General features: G+C 39.4%; 1 protein-coding gene across 8 annotated transcripts in view; it reads right to left on the bottom strand.

The window, feature by feature from the left end:
• Nucleotides 1-407: 407 nt before the first annotated feature.
• The window catches only part of NCOA2 (nuclear receptor coactivator 2), a 198,042-nt gene continuing 176,933 nt past the window's right edge, over nt 408-21,516 (bottom strand). For 7 of the 8 annotated variants that reach the window (XM_074817590.1, XM_074817599.1, XM_074817608.1 and 4 more), the window contains 7 exons: nt 20,004-20,282; nt 19,048-19,125; nt 18,286-18,523; nt 16,601-16,778; nt 14,106-14,304; nt 8,494-8,583; nt 408-4,207 (listed from right to left, as the gene is read on the bottom strand). In XM_074817590.1, coding sequence (XP_074673691.1) covers nt 4,196-4,207; nt 8,494-8,583; nt 14,106-14,304; nt 16,601-16,778; nt 18,286-18,523; nt 19,048-19,125; nt 20,004-20,282 — 1,074 coding nt within the window. In that variant the 3' untranslated portion in view covers nt 408-4,195. The remainder of the gene's footprint in view (nt 4,208-8,493; nt 8,584-14,105; nt 14,305-16,600; nt 16,779-18,285; nt 18,524-19,047; nt 19,126-20,003; nt 20,283-21,516) is intronic. The other variant, XR_012622404.1, reaches the window with a different exon arrangement.

Raw genomic sequence — 21,516 nt, 5'->3', positions numbered from 1 at the left:
CTACTTATTTTTTTTTAAATTGACCAAACATTTCTAACTGTCTTAAATGAACCATGTGGCATAGCAAAGAGAACCAGCTCTTAACTCTACTCAGTCCCACTTCACACCATTTGAGGTCTGCCTCTGCTGAAACTGTCATGAAAGATGCCCATTTTGTTCTGACTGTGATATAAAAAAGTAGTCATAATGAACTGTTTTCACATTAAGCTCTATGATTAACATTTTAAATTAATATAGCACTATAAAGATAAAAGGATTTGAGAGTTACAACTAGTTGGAATATATTAGAGCCTTCAACATAGAAAATCTGCTGTCTTTTTAAAACCTGCTGATTCATCTACCCTCTAGTGCTTTAGTACTACATCTTACACCGTTCTATGAATAAATGAAGACACAACAGAAACACGTTGAAATCTCTAAAGCCATGTAAAACCCGAAGGCATTAAAATTTATTAAATGATGCAATAACAACAGAATTCTTTATTTACAATAGCATTATTTAACATCAAATAAGCAAATAGCATCAGCAAAGCAATATTAACTTGCATAAATGTATTTAAAATTTCTCTGAATATATCTACCTTTGCATAAACTGCTCACACTAGAAATACAAACATCAATGCAGGTGAACAAAGTGATGTTCAGAGTCAACTCCGTTTTGAAAATAAATCACAACCTGAAACACTGTAAGCTTTCTCCTGAAGAACCATAGTTTATATATTGCTTAATTTTACCCTTGTATAATCTTTTCATATACACACATCTCAGATGCAACTTCATGATGAACTGTACAAATAAAACCCACAAATGACATAAAGGGAAAAAATTAAATGACAGTAAATGTTTGAAGAAACGTGTCCATCATCTCTATTGAACAACATAAAGATTAAGTGATGATGCACTTATTCCAAAATTGTACACAATTCACTATACAAATATAATACATCAGACAGCTATGTAGGAATATACAAGACTTAAAAACAGATCTAAGGCATTATGCTAGATTTTAGCATTTTGAGGTTCTTGCACATAGCTTTTACCTGTAGTAAGAAACTTAAAAGATTTTGTTTTAGTCTACAAAGAAACACCAGGGAGAAAATTCTAATTAAAATCAAAGCCACTACAGTAAATTTTCTTTTGTGCAGAGAATGCTTTTGCTCTTAGGCAGCATACTACCATACAAATACTAGAAAACTTTTAAATTCACACCAACAATTAATGGCTTAAGTTGCATTTCAAAACTGATTGTGTATCTTTGGGTTCTGCAAGTGGAGCTGTGCCACCCATTTCATCTGTTAAGCCCATATGAATTCCGCTTTTAAACAAAGATTAAAAAATGTATTGTATAAACTGCAAAAACATTGCTTTTGATTAATACAGGCCCAAAGGGATACTGGTGTGGGACAATATTTTAAAGATTGAGTACAAATTAATTCATTGTAGCAAAACAGCTCACTTCACTTTTTAAACTTACCACATTACATGAACATTTAAACAGGTCGTACGACCATGTATATATGCTTATTTTTCACATTATGCGCCTTTCACATTTAGTAATGTAAGTAGAACACTGATTAATTGTTCTGTTAAACAAAATCCAAGTACTTTCTCCGACAAATTTACTGTATACAGGATGAAAAATACTGATAATGAAGGGAATTGATTTGGCTTTTTGTTTCTATAGTGATCAATATGATCAGAAGATTCCTTCACTCACTTTTCTCTTTCATTAGTTAGAAGGCGACTAAAGTCACGATGAACCTAAACGGAGCCAAAGTGATAGGTACAATCTCCTTTCTGTCAAAATGGCAATGGATGAAGAAGTATCATAATCACTACAGATGATAAGGGTTTGCAGATCTGTCATGAAATGGAACAAATTTAAACTATTTTGTCCACTGTGAAAAAGAATAATCTATCTGCAGAGGTTAAAGAACTGGAAAAGAATGGAATAGAAACAAAATTATTTTAAAACTCATTTACACTTTGTGGTGCATGAAGTTAGTTTCTTCAAATTTATACATTCCCTACATAAATAATTTTTTGTCAGATACATAATGCAAGCTTAACACAAATGTCATTGTAGTAATGAGGCTGTGGAGCTCAGGGCTGACAGCTATTTTGGTTTCCCATCAGCAGGTAAGAGGATGGCTCAGCTGACTAAATATTCTGTTTGAGTTTGGTAACAGAAGAGTGACAGCTGAAAAATGTTGTTTCTCCAGAACGGTGGCACTGCCTTCCTTAGGGACAAGCACAACTGTACATTTCCTGGGCTTCAATCGAAAGCCTTCTACAGAAACAGCCTATTTCAAACCATCTTTATCATATTTTCCTCAGCCTTAATATAGAATAGCTGCTATTTTATTTGAACTCCCACCTGAGAACCGAAACAAATTAAATGGCAACAGAATAAACCTTTCACTCCCAAAAGGCATGGCTGTTGAGATATTATAAAATGCATTGCATTTTACATGACATAAAAAATTTTGCGTTCAGGTTAGAAAGTTTGTGGATTGGGGGTCAGTGGAAAGAAAACGGAGGTCAAAAACATCAATTTCTTAATATTTCGAGTCCTCAGAAACTGATGTCAGTTTAATAAAAGATTATTCCAACCACAGTGGGCAAGAAAAAAAAACCACCCCCTAACAGTGGCCTGCTTAGTAACAGTTAGTTTTTCTAAGATTTGTTACGAAAGGATATAAACATACAAAAATCAAGAATTGGTTCCTACAGTGGCTGCATATAATATAGGTTAGTTAAATGACATTATGAGCAGAATCACAAGGTTTAGAAAATGAGAAGTCTCAAGCCTACAAATTAGGTCTAATCAAGGCATTGTGATCCTTTACAAAACACTTTTCCAGGAGACACACACGGCTAAGAAGATATCTAATTTAATACTGAAGTACCTCATTTGGAATCAACTTCACAACATGTATATCTCACAAAAATTATACAAGTAAAACACTTAAGTTTTCAACTTAAATTATTGCTTGTTTACATATAAACTGGATTTTAGGTACCTTACAAAACATCCTCGTAGTCCACACTGCTTTAAAATAATCAGAAACACACGATAGTGGTGAAGTCTGTAGTGATATCTGCTATAGGTATTACAGGAATTGTTATTTTCCCAGCTAAGGGATGGGAACCAGAAATTATCATGCTTTAAAGCAGGTATCTTGAGCTCTTTGATATTATGGACCAATTCTGCCACTACCATAACCAGTACATGCATTACCATTGAACTTTGCTGTCCAGCATCCAGTAACAGGCCATCCAGATTGCTGGAAACACACCTAGGGAAATAAAGGGGTAACCTGTTTTTTTTTTTTTATTCTATTAGAAAGAAAAGGAAGATGACAGAGGTCAGGAGAGCCAGGTAAAAAAAAAATAATCACCATTTGCTGATTGTTAGGAATTTAATTAAATAAGAATGTAACCAACTTGTATTTCTGGATTCATGACTTGCATTATAAACATTACCACAAAACCCAATCGAAACGCCCCTTATAAACAGCCCTCTCACAGGGTAATTTTCACCTGTTTTACAACTTTAACCCCATTCAAAATTGGTCTGTATAGTTTTCTGCATCGGTTCATCTTCTCTGACTTGTTGTCAGTGGAACGTGCTCGTTGGAGGTCTCTATTTGTACCAGACGTTGCTTCTACACCCTCCTCCACACCTCCTCTTCGCCCCAAAATGCAGGCCTTAGTCTAAAACACCAGTTTTCAGACAGAACTGAATCCTTTGCACCAGACTGAGTAAGCCAGGGAAAACAAAGCAAAAAAAACCCAAGGTCTAGAACTAAACAGAAACAGAACAAGAGCATGGTTGTTTTTCCTTAAATACATACATTTAAATACATTCAATCTGACATGGTTTATGAAAATTGCCTGTCAACATTTACTTTGCAGGAGAGATCTAAGTTGCACTAAGGTGAATGCAGTGAACAGACTGAGCAACTGTCTGTACGCTAGCTTCAGACTGTCAAAGAAGAAGCTGCTCTTCGGCAACGACCGCCTGGCTCCCCTCGGGAAGGCAGGGCTGAGTCCTGTCGGCAGCAGGCAGCCGCCACCGGCGCTGGCAGCTCAGCTGGGTCACGACAAACAGACGCAGCTCTTCAAACCAGTAAGGATTTGGGGCCATAAGCCCAGTCAGCTGAAGAAAGGAGCAACCGAACCACCCTCAGGGTCAGCAATATTTCTGCAAAAAAAGAGAAATTGGAGAAACACAAATTAATTCTTCCTTCTGGGATAGTGAAGATGGATAGGTCAATGAGAGCTGGATGCTGGACTGCAGGATCCACCATACATTGGTGTATTACTTCAAACTTGAAATTTAATTGGAATTTATAAAGCTAGACTATTCTCTGTGTACACTGATACAATTGACCTGCAATGTAATTCCAGTGATAACAGTGGGGGTTTAATTTCACTGCATTCTTAGGTCCAGTTATCATGATTGTTATAAACAAATCAGGATCATCTACCCCTTGTAGACTCCAGCTAAAGGCACAGTAATGTGGTTTAAGAGAATTCTCATTCTTGGAGTATGTGCAAAATCTCTCTGTGTTACGGCTGCATCACCCTCAAAGGAAACAACTGCCTTCGTCCACCTTCCCCTCCAAGAATCATAACAAAAAAGGGAATAGCGAAGTAAAAAAGTCTTCAGCTACTGATCCCTAGAGATGTTCTTCACACTTACTACCCTTGCAGTGTCTTTACACAAATAGAGTAGAAACTGGTTTCAGCTGAGTTGTATTTTCTTATTCTTATTTCTTATTTCAGTTTCTATTTGAAAGAAACTCAGGATGTGGTTTTCACAGTTGTTTTAAGACTGTCCATTCCAGTGACTGCAATCTGTGCCTCTTGGCCTTCCTCCCCTTGCAAACTCCTGCTCCCATGGGGTGCTGTGGTCAGTCAGGTCAGAGCCAATCCAGCCAAAACCCATTTTTGTTCTCCCCTGGGGTTGCTTTTCACTTGTATCCCGTGGCTCCAGCAGCAGAGCAGCTCTTTGCTCACAGCCTTCTGCTGTGCATGAGGAAGGCCCTGTTTGCTCAGGGATGGCGCTGGCAGTAGACAGTTTTCTCACCGGCCCATGTGCATGCTAGACTGCCTTCTGGAAGCTGTCTACACCATGCTTTGGACTTTACCATGCTTTCCTCTGCAATCCCACAAGGCCTAGAAATGTATCTTTACTAACAAATAAAGTCAGTGTCAGGAACCATTCTGTGATTCAGGAAAGAAAGGTGCTATGTTTTGGACACCTGCTACTCCCAGCTCAGCTGGTGCAGCTGGAATTCTGGCGGGCAACCGGCCACAAGAACGGTCCAGACGCCAACACAGTGAGTCCTGCTCCTGCTCCTCCTCGCTTTATCACAGGACATACACATCACACTCACATCCCTCATGCCCTGACTAATACGGACAAGCTAAACTTTGGCTCCTCTTCCTAACATGTTGAGAAGCAGTTCAGGGACCCTGTGACAATCCAAACGTGTCCATATTTTCAGAGTGAACATTTAGCAAACGGTATCTCTACAGAGATGTTAAATAAACGCTTCCACCATACCAGTGTCTTGAAAAAAATTCATGCACTACAAAAGATTTTTAAAAATAATTTAGCAGAGATCTGAATCACAGGGTGATAAAATACATAAAAGAGGGAGTAAGACAAAGAAGGCACAAGCGTACCTCTAGAAAAACATTCCCCCATCTCTTTTTATATAGATATAACCAAAACAAACAGGACTTTAAAGAAACATGTCAAATTATTATTCCCAGGCTGATGGTGAATGTGGGAAAAATTGCTCAGAATAACTTCCATGGCTGATGTATGCAACTTCAGAGCAGAGCAGTAATCCGAAAACTCCAAAGATCATTGACTATAAGATTCCTGCTACACTGGTATTAAGTTAAACTGGAAGCCCCTCAAAAACCTCAGCTATGAACAGTACTCTTCAGACATCTAATTTTAAATAGGAGCAGGTTCAAAATTTTCTTTTACCATGTGAAATTAGTTAATACAAATTTGTTCCAATAATGGAAAAATAATATATTAAACTGTTCCAGATGCAACTATTTTCAGCTCTACAAATGAAGGGTACTTTGCGCCTTGAAAAATTCTCTGTCCTCTAGTTACTTTAAAAACAGCTTCTCTGTTAAGCATTAGTATCATCCTTGCAAGTCTTGAGCTGTAGAAGTTTTATCCTTAACATGTTAAAACAAAGTGAAATCAGTATTAAGCAAACAGATTAAAACAGTAGATGTAGAGATCTGACATCCATAGCTGTACAGATTTCAGCAATAGCATGTTATTTCCTGGTTATTCAACTCTAAACAGAACCAATCCCTTTAAAGAATACAGTTGTTGAGCTCAGTTTTATGAAACATTGAAAAAAAATATTAAATTTGTCAGAGGAGTTTCTCATTTGTCAAATGAATTTCTCAGCTTTCACATGCTAAAGCCACAACTACCAAGGGATGAAGCACATTAATCCTCAGCATTCTAATTACAGAGCTTGTGCTTTAAAAAGTTACACAGGAATAGTTTATAGCACAGACACATGAAAATAGTAGCTACTTAACCTCTATTACAGTTCAAAGTTCAGTAAAAGGTATTTATAGTGCATATAAACCTTCTACATTTTCCTTGACAGTCAGAGCTACATCAGTAGAATAAAAGTAAAATCACAAAGTGCAGTCTAATGTACCCTTACAAAATAATCCAAGAGGTTTAAGAAGTTGCTTTTCTGCAGGTGAGACAAAACTGCTCTCTATGCACACTGTCCTCCTCATTGTCGTGGCACCGACTCCATTATTTCAACTTTAAACACCACAGGTTCCCCATCCAAAGTCCTGCCACTTGTTTCCTTCCACTTGCATAGTCTTCCCTGACTTCTCTCCACCCTCTCTCACACGTTTCCAAACCTTTTCTGTCACATTCATTCTCTCTTCCTTCTCTAAATATTGCATTTTTTTATTAATCTTCAAAGTGACCATGAGATGGTTGCAGAAAGCCTCCCTCTATGCACAGACCCTCCGCTCTCAGAGACAGGCGCTTGTCTTTTCATATGAAACATGAAGGCATGAAAAGAATAGGCCTCCAGAAAGTTTTAAACACATATGTGTGGAAAAAAAAAAAAACAAAGAGGGATACAATAAAATACACATATGGTTACTTCTTCCTCAGTACTTTCACATTGTTCATTTTCACTAATCTTGATATATTTGCAGCTAATTTTTTAAAAATTTCCCCTATTATTCAAGTTTATCTTGTCTAACAGTAGAAAACTTGAAATTTTGCCACTGGATTCAGTTTAAAAGGAAAATTTGTTTATTTAATTTCATCTTTCTGATCTCAACACCGCATACAAGGAGATGACGGGAAACAATGGTGTGGGGGGTGGGCCCTCCAGCAGGTTACCTGATGACCCCGGTAGGAATAACGGCTTAGATCTGCCTGTGATGATGACAACAAGCGGCTGGGAAAATGGGCAACTTAAAGCCTTTTCCCTCCCATCCTGCTGAGCCGGGGAGGAGCCGGCGGGGTGGGGGCGGCCGCGAGATGGCGCCCCCCCCCCGCCACGGGCCCGGGTCCCCGGAGGGACGGGCGGGGGGTCCCCGCACCGCTGCCTCGTCCAGGCCGCTTGGCTGCGCTTCTAGGAAGGTCGGCGTCGGACGTTCGGATGGGCCCGCACGGCCGCGAAGCTGGGATCAGCCAGGGGAGAGGCTGAGCTCTGGTTTGAAATCACACCGGGTTCTTGAAACACCGGGTTTCTTGTAGCAAACTTACGTTACGTGAAGATTATCGCCACAAAAAAACCTTCCGCTAAGGGAGGGGCACATAAAACCCACCTCATTTACTTGGCCACTCGCCAAGAACTCCACAATGTCTTTCCTTTAGTACTGTTGCTGTCTGGAATACAAATCGGTTTCGACCTAAGCAAACGCTAATTACCCTGTCAGTTGGAAATTTGTGTGAAAATTAGTTCAGTTCTACCACTCTTCTCAGAAGAAGCACTGTATAGAAAGTAATAATTCATGAGATTTTTGCCCTAAGTATAACGCAATGAGAAGTAGAGAAACACTTAGGCAGGATGAAACATGAAATGGGTTAAGCATGCAGCAGTGCAAATATAAATCACTAGTAGGTCTTCCCCATCATCAGCAAATAGTCATGTAATTGCTCTGTAAAAAGCAAATACAACTATACATAAGTCTGCTGAATGTGACTGTTTGTTAATTCAGTAACATAATGTATTCTGTTAACGTAAATGTATTCTGTATTATTCACTTCAGTAACGCTAGTGGGATCTAAACAAGGAACTTAATACAGATGTCACCAAAAGCAGAATTAAAAAAATTAACTGCAAAAAACTTAATTACTATTACCCTGGGTACTTGCAGCTTTGTAAATAAAAAGACACTGTATTCATTCTAGACCACAATATATTCACAGTTCTGTTGCCTCTGTATGCTATTTCTTACCCGTGTTGCATCTCCGTCCTGCTTTATCATATCCATTCCAGGCAGCTGGTTTGGAAAAAGATTGCCTCCCCTCATAGCAGGATCATTAACCTATTGGTAACAAGACGTTAAGGAGAATGAAATAAAAAATATGTTGGGAAGTGGGTTGGGAATTAAAAAGAAGCATTATAAACCACTATGCCACTTGCATATACCAACATCCACTTCTGAGATGATGCTGCAATTAGGGAAGTGACTATATAGCTGAGCACCCTTCTTGCGCAGCATGTGTTTGATGCATATTATTCTGCTTCACAGTCAACAACAAAGATTTCATTCCTGATACTATGACCCTTGTGTGTATTTTACAAAGCAGGCTCCATAAATTAGGTCAGTGTTATTTGAAGAGGACATGCTTGCTATGAAAGTCCCATAACTACTTTCTTAACCTCAGTAACACACAGCTTTTCTGCTTGCAAATTGCCACACAATTTTTTCAAAGCCTGATAAGATAACATGTAGGCTGAATAATACCGACTACTGACTTAGTTTTAATGACACTTATTTTTCTGCTTCTAAGCAATGGCAGAAAGTTAGCATTAAGTGGGAAAACGTGCACTAGCATGCTTTCCTAACTGGATGGTCTCAACAATTTTCTGAACACAGCCACAGGAAAGTATTGAAACTATGTATTTCTGCACAACCAAAGGGTTTGTCACGTTTAGTTATGTGGAAAGAGTGGCTTGCCAAACTTACAGCATTGCTTTCTTAATCAAAGGATTAATCTCACTGTGATATAAAATACAAAACACAGCCTTTCAAGGTTCTAAAATATTAGAAAATTCAGCTTTCCTTAGAAGTTTTACAGGGAAAGAAACCTCTTCCTAGGGACCCTTTGTTGACTCGGTTCTCTCTGTTACTTCCCTCAGATTAGATGGATGTGATAACAGTGAAGATACACACCTCCAGATTGTGCTGGAAGGAAAAAGATGTTTCCCGTGTCACCTGCCCTTCAGGAGACTCGTGTTGCCAAGGAGAGGATATTCTGCCACTGCACTGCCTCATGTCAGCTACAGCAACCTGCTGCAGCAAGTGGGGAAGACTGTCTTAAATTTACCGCATCAAAGTCCTCTCATTTCAGGTCCTCCTGACTGTTGTTTCTGTTGCTATTCACCAATTCTGCAAAACGTTGCAAAGCTAAATGCAATCTCATGCAACCACCTAAAGAGGTGGTTTCGAATGCTGACAGAGACAAAACTGCAGTTCAATAGGAACAGTTTTTGGATATGATAAAATATTTTTGTTATAGAAATTTCAACTCTGAAGAAATTGATTAAGTGCTGCAAGCCCCTTAGTGATGATTTCTTCTTAACACAAATGAGCAGATTTTTAAACCTGAATGTGAAAATTTAAATCAGAAGGGAAGAGAACCACGCTATTTTGTTCAGAAAGGAAGAAATTAGACAGCTTTGCAACTTTATCTACATGCATTTGACTAAGCAACAGAATCCATGTTTGAAAAGTGTTTTCTGCTATTGATCAACATTCATCAGAATGCACAGGCACAAATGCCTTTTCTGTTTTTTCAGCAGACAAAGGAAGGAAAAAACAAGTAAAAATACAAAAACTGTATACTGAATCAACAGCAGTTTTGGAACAAAAAGATGACTGCATGATTTTCATCATGGCAGTTAGGACAGGTATGGAAAAGGGAGCTGGTTCAGTCAAGTTCCTACCAGAGATTCTCTTTGCCAGTGATGATGCAAGAATCCTGGCTGGCATGGTATCAGATTAAAAAAAAAAAAATCTGTGGTTTTGTTACATGAATACATTTGCTTCAGAAGTCCTTGAAACAAAACACCCCGCATTCACATATTGACTTTTCTGACTGCAATAACAATGCAATCTGAAAAGTATGGAGAAGGACAAAGACATGGAAGGGTTTATATAATTTTCTAAGGACAAGTCAAGTGGTGTTATCAGATACGAAATCTGACTAAAACAAGACAGAGGATATTTTACCATTCCTTTGCAATTAAGCACATTAATAGAGCCTCCTATTAATAAAGCAGAATTATATACAAGGTGTCTAATAAGAAAAGTTTCCCACCCCTCCAGAACTCCTTTCATCCAGTATGCTGAACAAAATCAAAATACTGTTCCAAGATGACTCTTTACAGATGCCATGATAATTTTGGCCTGGGGAGTACTGCCCTGTGCAGATTAACAAAATCTACTCTAAGCGGACATCTAGATAGGGGTTTATTTCATATACTGAAAAGCCTCTTCTCTTGCATAGGTTTCAAATTGCTTCTCCAATAGCTCAGTAAATTACATGGATCCATGCTGCAAAGTAAGTAACAAGCAAAACCACAGCAACAGTCCATCGTTAAAGAAGATGAGGGCAAAGACACAGTTAATTGTGTGAATGGTGCAACACCGGGAAGATTTAGACTTTCTCAATGCCTGGGGAAGCTGTTTTGGACAGAAGGAACCTGCAGACCTGGCAGCTAGCATTTCCATTCCTGGTAGCAGCTTCCTAGAAGACACACTAGTAAGAGCAGCCAGAAGAGCTTTAATGTAATTATAAGGGAGAAGATGATAATGAGACAAGGTCTGATCTGTCAAGTACATAAAAGGGTCTCTAAGCATCATAAATAGCAAGCCCATTTTGGGCATAATCTTTGTTTTTTACTTGGTGATGCCAGGAGCCTAGGTAGTAAACAAGAGAAGCTGGAGATACACCAGTATGAGCAGAAACACCAAACTTAGTATTTCTGAGCTCCAGATATGTCTGTATGATACAGTATAGTGCCACAAAGAGACGGCAGACAGAGCCAAACCAACCTCTTTGGTACCAAAGGTAATATACTTGCTTCTCACCAGGTAAATAAGCCCAGGGCACAGCTTTCTACTGACAGGTAATACATATTACTTTCAAAACCACCCAATAACATGTGAAGTGTTAAGTTTTTTTCAAAAGATGGAACACATTTGTAGTGTAACCACTGTTATTTGCTGTGGTTAGAAAGAGATGAGCATGTGAAGTAAAATTATGTTTTATGGAACAAAAAATGGCATTGAATAAGTAAGTAAAAGTGTAAGTGACAGTATAAAAAAACCCAAAAGAATGAATGAAATGGTGACAGTCAGCAGAATTAAAGAAAATGTAGCCATTTTGAAAACCACCAGTTACAAGAAGTAGTTCGGTACAACCGAGGTCAACTGCTTAATAAAGATGCCAAATTGTAAAGCACTATGCTCTGAAAACTGAAAAAAAATACCAATTTTAGTATTCAAATATACGTATTTATTTATTCGTGTCTCTCAGAAAAGAAAATGGGTAGCAGCACAGCAAACATTCCTGAGGGCTAAAAAGTACTGTCTTGTGGCCCAGAAATGGCCCCTCAGCTGTCAGTTGGCCACCTCTGACCTAGATGAAACATAAAACACTTGCTTGCAGCATTTGCAGATGACACAGTGCTGGGGTGGCAAATCAGGAGGAAAACAGGTTACTGTTACAGAATGAGCCACAGCACTTTGGCTGAACAGACTCAATCTAAGAAATGCAATTTGATGTAGACAAGAGGAAGGCAGTACATTTGGGAACAAAGAATGCAGGTTTCATCTATGTAGAACATGCTGAGGAGGATTTGGGGATCATCGTTAAGGGTTTCACTATGTGCTCTCCAGTGCGACATTGTCACCAACAGAGCCAAGGCAACCCATGGATTGAAAGAGAAATCAGAAGCAGAACTTGACTTTACACAGCTTTGATAAAGACAGTGATTTAACAGTGACTGTAATTACTCTGTTCATACTTCTAGAAGGAGATTACAACAGTGGAGTGTAAAGTAGATCCACAAAAGGGACTGAAAAACAAATGTTGAGATGCACAAGAACCTCAGACTATCCAGCTTACTGTAAGTTAGATAACTGCTATCTTGAAACAAGACCTTGTAGTCTAATAGGAAGGAAAAGCCATGTGACAACTGTGCCAGTGGAAAGAGTAGTCTGCATGGAAATCCTTGAAATAAACCCAATCTCCTTCTATAATGCACGTGTCTCAGTTCAGGTTCCTGGGGAAAATTAAGTAGAATGGGCAGGCTGAAAAATCAGACTGGGCTGTCACCTTCAAGTCCCCACTCTTTCATTTTTTGGTTTTGTTTTACTGCATTAAATGTGTGCAACAGTATGCACTTGGGAACTAATAATAATAATAAAGTCTGCTATACTTGGTCTTAGCAACTGGGAATATCAGAGAAGGTGACAGATTCAGGAGTATCAAAATTACTTCAGGTCACCAGTATGTGGCAGCTGTAAAAGACAAATGTCATCTGGGGCTATATCTGTCAGAGTATTCCAAGAGAAATGGGGAAGAACTGGTGTTATGCACATGGCTCTAGTGCTTAGGAAATACTGATTCAAACTGGAACAGGTGCAGAAAAGGAGAGGGAATTTAAAGCCTACAAGAAGAGACTGAAACACTGTGGCTTGTTTAACTTACAAGAAAAATCCCAAGAAATGCGAAATAAAGCAATCCAACAATCTCAAAACAACAGAAAAATCATGTTGAAAGAATGGCTCTTTCTAAAATACAAGAGGAGAAAAGAGCTATTTAAGCTAAAGGACAACATTGGAAAAGTTATCAAATTTATGCTGGAAAATGGACATACGTTAACAAGCCAATAATAACCAGCTTTAAACTGGAACGTTATAGTCTCAGAAAAAAGGTTTATGATATTGTCCACCACAGCAGGAGATGCTGCCTGAAGACACAAGAGGTACTTTCCTTCCAATATTTCTAAGAAAAGGCCATAATTTCAAGTCTGTGTTTTGAACAAATGGGAGTTCAGCTCTGAAACAAACATGTGAACCCATTAATTAAGAGGACTTGTTTGTCAAATACTTATTAATGTACTGTGCAGTTTAATTGCAGGTCGACAAACAGAAATGTTACTTTCCTTATTTCGGATACCCTAAGTAGCAGTCTCAAATAAAATCAAGTGTGTAAACCTCCTCTCAGCAGAAAAGAGCAGGTTACTTACCTATTGATTCAGCAACATATTTTATATGCACCACATTACAAAGTGTGGATTTTGTGCTTGTGAAGGTGCCAGATTGATAGTTCTTGAAGTTGACTGCCTATTGTCTGGTACTACAATCACAGTGGCAGTAGAAGCATCTTCCACACACTGCCCACACTAGTATCTTTCACTCTTATCTCTAGGAAACAGCTGTCTGCCATTCAGTCCTAGCCTCCACTGCTGAGAAAGTTAGCAAGGACACTTGTGACCTCCAACTGTGCTATGGCAACTTACCTACTGAGAACAGCAGCTAGGTCAGCACGCACTTTCCACGAAGTCCAGGAGCAACTACACGTGCTAACTACAGTGGTGCTGGGTCAAAATGGGAAATTAAGATGCAAAAAGTGCTCTCTACCTCATCGGTCACCTTGGTTGTCTGAGTGCAGAGCTAAAAACAAAGCCTTTTTAACAGCATCATTTCTCAAGAAAACTAGTAAAAGAAACATAATGGCTTACAGCAGTTACAGCCCAACGCAGCGGACCTGAAAAACTACTGAAAGTCAAAGCAAATCCTCTAGCTGTCATCTCACGTCCTTAAATTCTCACCTGCTCAGGACCCATGGAGGACAACCCTGATGTAGGCACAGAGGTCGCTGAGGTCATGCTGATCTGCCCTGTCATCTGGTTCATGTTGTTCATACCACTTGTGTTGGTTGCCATGGATACACTGATGTTCATGTTATTATTGTACATGCTGGTGCTTGCTTGCTGCCCAAAATGTGGTGGGGACTGTTGTGAAAACATGCTACAGCAAGGAATGGAAAAAGCAATGTGTCAGACTTAGAACGCTGAAGCCACTAAGAAACTACTCTCTTTTTAGTATATCTTAAGCTAGACTTTGTATATAGTCATTTATTCCAACTTCAAAGGAAAAACTAGTTTTCAGCTACATTAATGTCTAAGGAATAGATTTTCAAAATTTAGGGTCCCATGTCTGTGCACAAAAATGCATGCCTTTGCGTGTGAAACTATGGCAGAGTACAAATCTGTTATACGTGTGCAATAACAGACAATTAACTGTCTAAATGAGCTTTGCATGTATTTTAACTATGTTTAAGAAAGTAATTTTTGGAGGGAAAGGAAACCACCTTTTTCTCTTTCCAGTGTTAGCACAGCACAGGACTGTTGAGCTGAAGTTGGATCTGGTCTAAGAAGTTTTTTTTTTTGCAAAAGAGGCTATTTGCACATATGAATACCAGATTTGCACATACAATTATGGCAAGTGGGCTCACAAATATAGACATGCAATTGTGCAGAAATTTATTTACTAAATCTTGGGATCAGGTTTTGAAAATGTGGCACTGTAAGAAATACCATAAAGTCTAAGACAATTACCCTCTACGTTCCTTTAAGGTCATTTCAGAACAACCTAAGGAGAAGTAACTGTGGAAGATCTCATCCCAGATTTTATACAAAGTCAAGTGCTTTCTGGATAGTATCTTCCTTCCCATTATGTCGGAAGTTATATGAGAGACTTTTTTACATCTCCTAAAATGCATTTCACTGTTTACGTCTCGGTCTTTTCTACTTTTTCAGCATAATCCAACAGTCAATGAAGGAATTATTACCGACAACGTGTCTGTTTAGAGGATCTGCATTAGACTGAAATACTGTGGAAGGGCTCCTGTGTGTCAGATGGCACTCAGTAACCACCTCCATATCAATGGTTGACTTTTACTTCCCTGGGAAGGACTGCTCCCACAGCTGAGGAAACCTTTCAGGGTTAACGGTCAACCTTGCACTTGGGTACTCCATTAGGCTATTGCTGTGCACTGTGAGACTCGGTGGAGCGCAACGGCATTCTGGGCACAGGACCAAACTCAGAAAATCCCACCATTCTCTTCCTTCCCATTCCATGTCTTTTCAGGCCACCTAACCCCATTTTTAAGTTGTTATCTGGATGGCTGAAACAGTACACTACAGATCATTGTGAATACTCAGTGGCTTGTGTAAACGCATTTGACATGTCTCCACTGTAGAGCTGCAGTTTAGCAAGCCAACCATTAGTCTTATCGAGCTGCCCCTGATGCCGCTTCAGCAGAAGCCATGACAGTGGTAGCTATGCCTCCTGCAGATGCTTCAGGAAGACAGTAAGGAAGAGGCATGGACAAGGATGAGGATAAATCAGTTGCTTTAAGGGAAACTTCACTTGGATCAGCATCATCACTGAAATACTGGTGGTTTGGGTTTATTAAATCTTTGTCAACCAGCGGGAAAAAGTTTGTTGCTGGGCTGGGGTAGTAAGAGCAGCCTGAGAACTTCAGGACAACAAAAGCACTGTGCTAGAGACAACTGTGCGTACTCCAGTTTCAAGTGACACAGGCTGTACACCAATCTGATAGCTCCTCCTGCCTTTCATTGAAAAGCACAGATCATTGCAATCTGGAAGCTCATTGCTGCCTATTGATAGTGTTCAACATCCAACCCATTCAATGGGGACAGGCTGATTAGAGCTACACTGACTGGGGCATGGGCCTCAACTGAAAAGGTGACTGCATGCATGAGGCACGCTACAATGCTCTCAGAGAATGACAGTTATATGCTGACCCCCAGTATGTGCAAGCACTAATGGATTGAACCCGGTTGCAATCCAGCGTTTGAAGTGGGAGGTGATATCCAGTCGCCACAATTCCAGCGCAGTAGGGAATGCATATGCTCCAGCTCAGCTGATCCAGCCATGTGGAAAGCAGTGTGGGAGCACAACATGAAAATTGTACGCAGAAGAAATGCATCCACACAAACATAGGGGCTGGAGTTCACTGTGCAGCAGAGGTGCTTCTTAAGGACACACAGCGTTTTATCAGTTATCACAGACAAAGCAATGCATTGTGTGGATGCAGGTCTTTTAGCTATGCACTCACTTTGCCTTGTACGAAGACAGAATTTAAACCAACTCGTCAAGCCAAATTGAAAAGAAATCTTTTAGGATATAGTTAACAATAAACAAGCAAACAATTACAGAAAACAACTCCCTAAGTAAGTGTAGACCATAAATGACCCCATCAGTCTGTGTGTTCATTTTGGTTTTGTTCTAGATTTACCTGTTTCCACCCATATTCCCTTGTGCCCACCCATTCATCTCCGTAGAGGACTGATAGGCAGGATTAGCCTGAGACTGCTGAATCATGGGGCTTTGAGTATGAGCCAGTCTTGGGGACATCAGTGGACTCTGAGGAGTGGTGGCCCCTGTGAAGCCTGGATCGGGCTGCTGACTAATACCTGAAGAAGAAAACAAGAAATTTAGCCACTGTACATTCAAAGCTAAAACAAGCCAAGGTCTCATACCTGCAGACATGTCTTTACACTGTCCTACTTATGTCATCTGGAATCTATAACCTTGTGACTTACTTTTAATCTAAATCCCACATTAAGACATCATCAACTAATATTAAATGCATAACCTTAAAAAAATAATTTTACATATGTTGGCCACCTGTGTGTCCTAATCACATAAGTGGTCTCATTCCTCTATAGACCAAAAGAAAAATACTAGTAAGTGATTGTTTTTTCCCCCCAGAAACTGCATTCAAAACAACATATAAAACATATTGCTTCTGTCTATGAATCCATTTTGGCGAAACTTATGCAGGACCCATTTACTGCATGGCACTGCCTTTTAACATTTAGGCTATAATTTTCATTTTTTTCTAATGTTCTTAGAACCTTAGTATCTCTATTTCTGTGTCCCTGCAAAAACAGGCAATGCCATTTTGTGCAATCATTTAATGATTTTGTAAAATCAAAAAATGATCTAGATGCAAAGAAATCCTAATTCAAGCTGTAAAATGCCAATTGTGTGCAGAAATTATGTCTTAAACCGAGTCACTTTGGTCTTGTTTAAGTTCATCACAAACAGCATACTCAACAGAAACAAGCCACTCTTAATGCTGGGGTAAGAATCAGGTGGAATGAAATCTGTTCTTACATTTACTGTCTGTGTGACTTAACTTCTTTGTATCTTTGTTTATATCATAACATGGAAGTAACACAATGTCTTTTAATTTTCATAAAGCAATTACAAATACGTGGAGTGAAAGCACTACTATGATTTAGAAACTGGTGTAAAGGATAACAGATTGGTAAGAGTAGATAGCAAATTTAGAATTGGACAAACATAATTTGTTTTATCAGCAGAACTTGCACATAACATATTATTTAATATATTTGCAATATAACTTATACAATACTTATCATTATAACGTACACATGAAGAATTATGTTTCCTGGGGAAGAATCTGTCTGATATTTAAGCAGGATCTCATTATCAAAATTAAAAGAATTATGTACAGCTTTGTTTCTGGTCATTTTATGCTGTTCACCAACATCAATTCCATCTTTTTCTTCATTCGCACTTTATATATTGGTTTGCTTAGTTCAGTCAAAATTCAGAGTCCATCAAGCCAATACATACACATATATGTGTTCATGTGTGCATACACACTTTTATCTGCATGTATCTATCTATCTATATAAACAAACACACATCCTGCACTTCTGCTGCTGCTCAAAAAAAGAGCCGTGCTTGGAGAATTCGTGGTACTAGAGCTAGGAAAGTGGAAGGCACTATGCTGCAATTAAGGACTCCCAAGGGGCCCCAACCTTCATGTTTCCCATTGTTCCCAGGGGGCCAGGCAAGGACCTGTGGAAGCGGGGCTTGAACCCAGCAGTGGGGAGGACACAGGGGAGTAGGACTGCTGAAACGCACTGGTGGGGGTGGAACCAGTACCATAGTTCGGAGGAAATGGAAACTGCTGTGCGTTTGCCTGCGGGATCCGCGGATTGCTCATGGTTGCTGGTATGCCACCGGCGGCCACCATGCTGGGGGTCATGCTCAAGCCCTGCCCTCGCATCATCAGCGTCCGCTGCTGCACCTGCTGCTGCTGCTGCTGCATCTGCCGCTGCCGCAGGTGCTGGCTCAGGATCTCCCGCTGCCTCTGTGCCAGCATCTGCGCGTTGATAGGACCCTGCAGAGAAAACCACCGCCACCTATCAATAACCCCTCCTAAGGCAACCTGACCAGTGGAGGCATTTCCACTGGAGTAATCTGGAAGATTCCAGCTTTTTTTCCCCTCATCACACAACTAACAATAATATTAAATGGGAGAAAATAATCCTATTAATACTTCTGCTGGGAAAGACTTCCAACAGTGCAAGAGTCAGTAACTGAAATAATACCAGTGTTTAATGTTGCAGTGATTTGCAATTGCAAATAGAGTAGCTCATTAAAATTGCGTCTTTAGGAAATGAGAAGCTTGGTTAAAACACAGTTATATTGTATGTCTAGTAAACAACCATCCACCCCATGTAAATACGGGAAAGACTCTCAGAAATAAAACAGTAAAATACTTCTCATCATACAGACTGCATTATTTGTATTCAAGCTTTAGAATTTATTGTATATGTTTACCACATAGCATTACTACCGTATTTAAGTGGAGAGAGAAAGAAGAAAACAAAGTGATTTTTAAAAAAGTACTATTTCTCTCACCTGTGTTGGCACTCCAGGTCTCAAAGACAGATTCATATTGGAGACACTACTGATCTGATTTATCAGTGGCTGCCGATTCTAAAGAAAAAGAAAACCCAACACAAAAACCCAAAAGTTTTTAGAAGGAAAACAAGAAAAGGGAATTTTTATATACAGAGGTATATACATCTACTTCCCAATCAGTTGGTTTGAGGACCTAGCTTTACATACCCAAGCAGGGACTAGTTTTCCTGCTCAAGTTCTATTACTACTCACAGAATGCTGTTTCATAAGGAGATAACACACCATACAAATAACAACACAGGCACTAAGCTGTTTACCAAACGTGCTGCCTTTATAGCTCCTACCGTTTTTGAGTTTGGGACTGGACTGTTGAGGTTTACTCTGAATTAGACCTTATCCTGATGTCTGAAGGCAGAAATGATCTTTCCTCCTCCACTAGAAAAGCACTAATATCTTATTTAGAGTACTACAAACCTATAAATTTAAAAATGAAACAAGAAACAACAACTTAAAATGATTCTTAAAAGTTGACCAAGGCCACAACAAGGGAAAGATGTAGGTAACAGGCAGCAACAAAAAAAAGGAACTTAGATTAACTGGAAGACTCAAGATACAGCAAACAGGAAAAGACCTGTATAACAAAAAGCACCACTGTAGCCTTGCTCAAAGAATCAGTGAGACCTAGGCTTAAATACTAGGCACGTTCCTGAACAGTATTAGAGAAAGAATAACGGAAAGATGCAAAAAAGATAAAAAAAAAAAATAACGTGCAGGGTATTGTCTCAACAAAACTCATTATGGCTAGTGTTTTTAGTTTCAAAGCGGAATTAGACTATAATAAAGCAGGGTACACACTTAAGACCTGGTCTACTCGCAGCAAGCTGACAGTCAGCCGGCTCTGCCTAGGAGAGGCACCTGCGCCGATGTGGAAGTGGGCACGGGAGGGGAGGTACCTGCTGTGCCTGGAGCCTGTGCTGCAGCTGGAGCCGCAGCTGGTTTGGCTGGCTCTGCACGATGCCGGCGGGCCGGAGGCCAGGCCGGGGCTGCATGCGAAGGGCTGCGTACCCCGGGCGCTGCCCCATGGGGTGGAAGCTCGGGTCCTGCATGGGCGCATAGCTGCCCTGCGCCATCTGAGCCTGCGCCGCGTACTGCTGGGAGAACACCGGAGCCTTCTGCTCCATCAGGATGCTCGACTCCTGGCTGGGGAAGGTCTCTGGGTCGACAGCTTGGCTCTGCAGAAATACGTGAACAATAGAAACAGTTGGCAGGACATGGCTTTTCACAGGATTATATGAGACTAATACAGTCACCCTGCAAAACCAACCTGCTAGGCTGTGAAAAAGAAAATTACATAAATTTTCTTTACCTAAATATAAAACTTCAAAACAAACAGAATTGCATTTTTGAGTGTCAAAACATATTCATGGAGACAAATTCCTCCTCTTTTTTCTTTTTAAAACAAAGACCCACAGTCTTTGTCGTGTTCTTAGCATCGTCATTGTATCATTCTGCTAACAAACAGAAACCTGAAATGACAAATACTGTATCAAAATCTGTAAATGAAGTGTTGCCAGCATATTTTTGCCATTGAATCCAAGATAAATTCAAGATGTTACAAATGAATAAGGATAAGAAAGTAGATTTTTATCAGTATCTTTAAACAAAATAATGACTTCAAATAAAGATGCCTGAAACTATTACAAAAGCTAATGTGAACAGAGAGCCTAATTCTTTCAGGGCACTTTTGCACAAACTGATTTACATTAGCATAAAAAAGCTAACACAATTCTAAACTCCATTCTAGATACTCCCCTAATATTTGCTCTAGCCAGAATAATTTTATAGCTTATTCCACACCGACCTTGGAAATCAAGTTAAATATAAATTTCAGTGCCGTCATGAAAGAAGACTTTAAGCTCCTATAAAATGTTTGACGGGTATTTTAAAAACATGTTCTAAAATGCTACAGTTCTGTTATCTGCAAAATTCTTTAACTGTTTCCACTGAGGTATTAATTAAATGGAAAGATATTTACCACTTAGTTTGAAATAAAACATTATTCGTATTTTTTTTGGGTGGTGGACACTGCAAAATTGAAGTCCACCAATAAATTATATCTCCAGCTTAACACCTCACTGAGTTCTCTGTTGTACCAAACAGGCTTGGAGATAGTTTTCTCATGTCCAAAGCAGGATTTCATTGGTCCTATTTCATATGTAAAATGCAGAGCTAGTTCAGAAGTTATGCTCAGGATGCTGATGAGTGCTGGGAAATGAAATATGTATTCTAGGTTTGTCTGAGAATATTAAATCATTAGAGACATGTAGAGTTGTTTTTGGAAATACAATTTTGATGCCAGAAACATCAAGCACTAACTTTTCCCCCCCAGTTTTTTTTTTATACCGCACTTCTTTACATCATATAAGACTGAAATGGACCAGAACCAACTGGAAGCTAATAAAAAAA

This window comes from Strix aluco, chromosome 1, assembly GCF_031877795.1.
Source record: "Strix aluco isolate bStrAlu1 chromosome 1, bStrAlu1.hap1, whole genome shotgun sequence".
Classification (NCBI taxonomy): Eukaryota; Metazoa; Chordata; class Aves; order Strigiformes; family Strigidae; genus Strix; species Strix aluco.
Note: the sequence above shows the minus strand (reverse complement) of the source record. Positions and strands in the feature narration are given on the sequence as shown.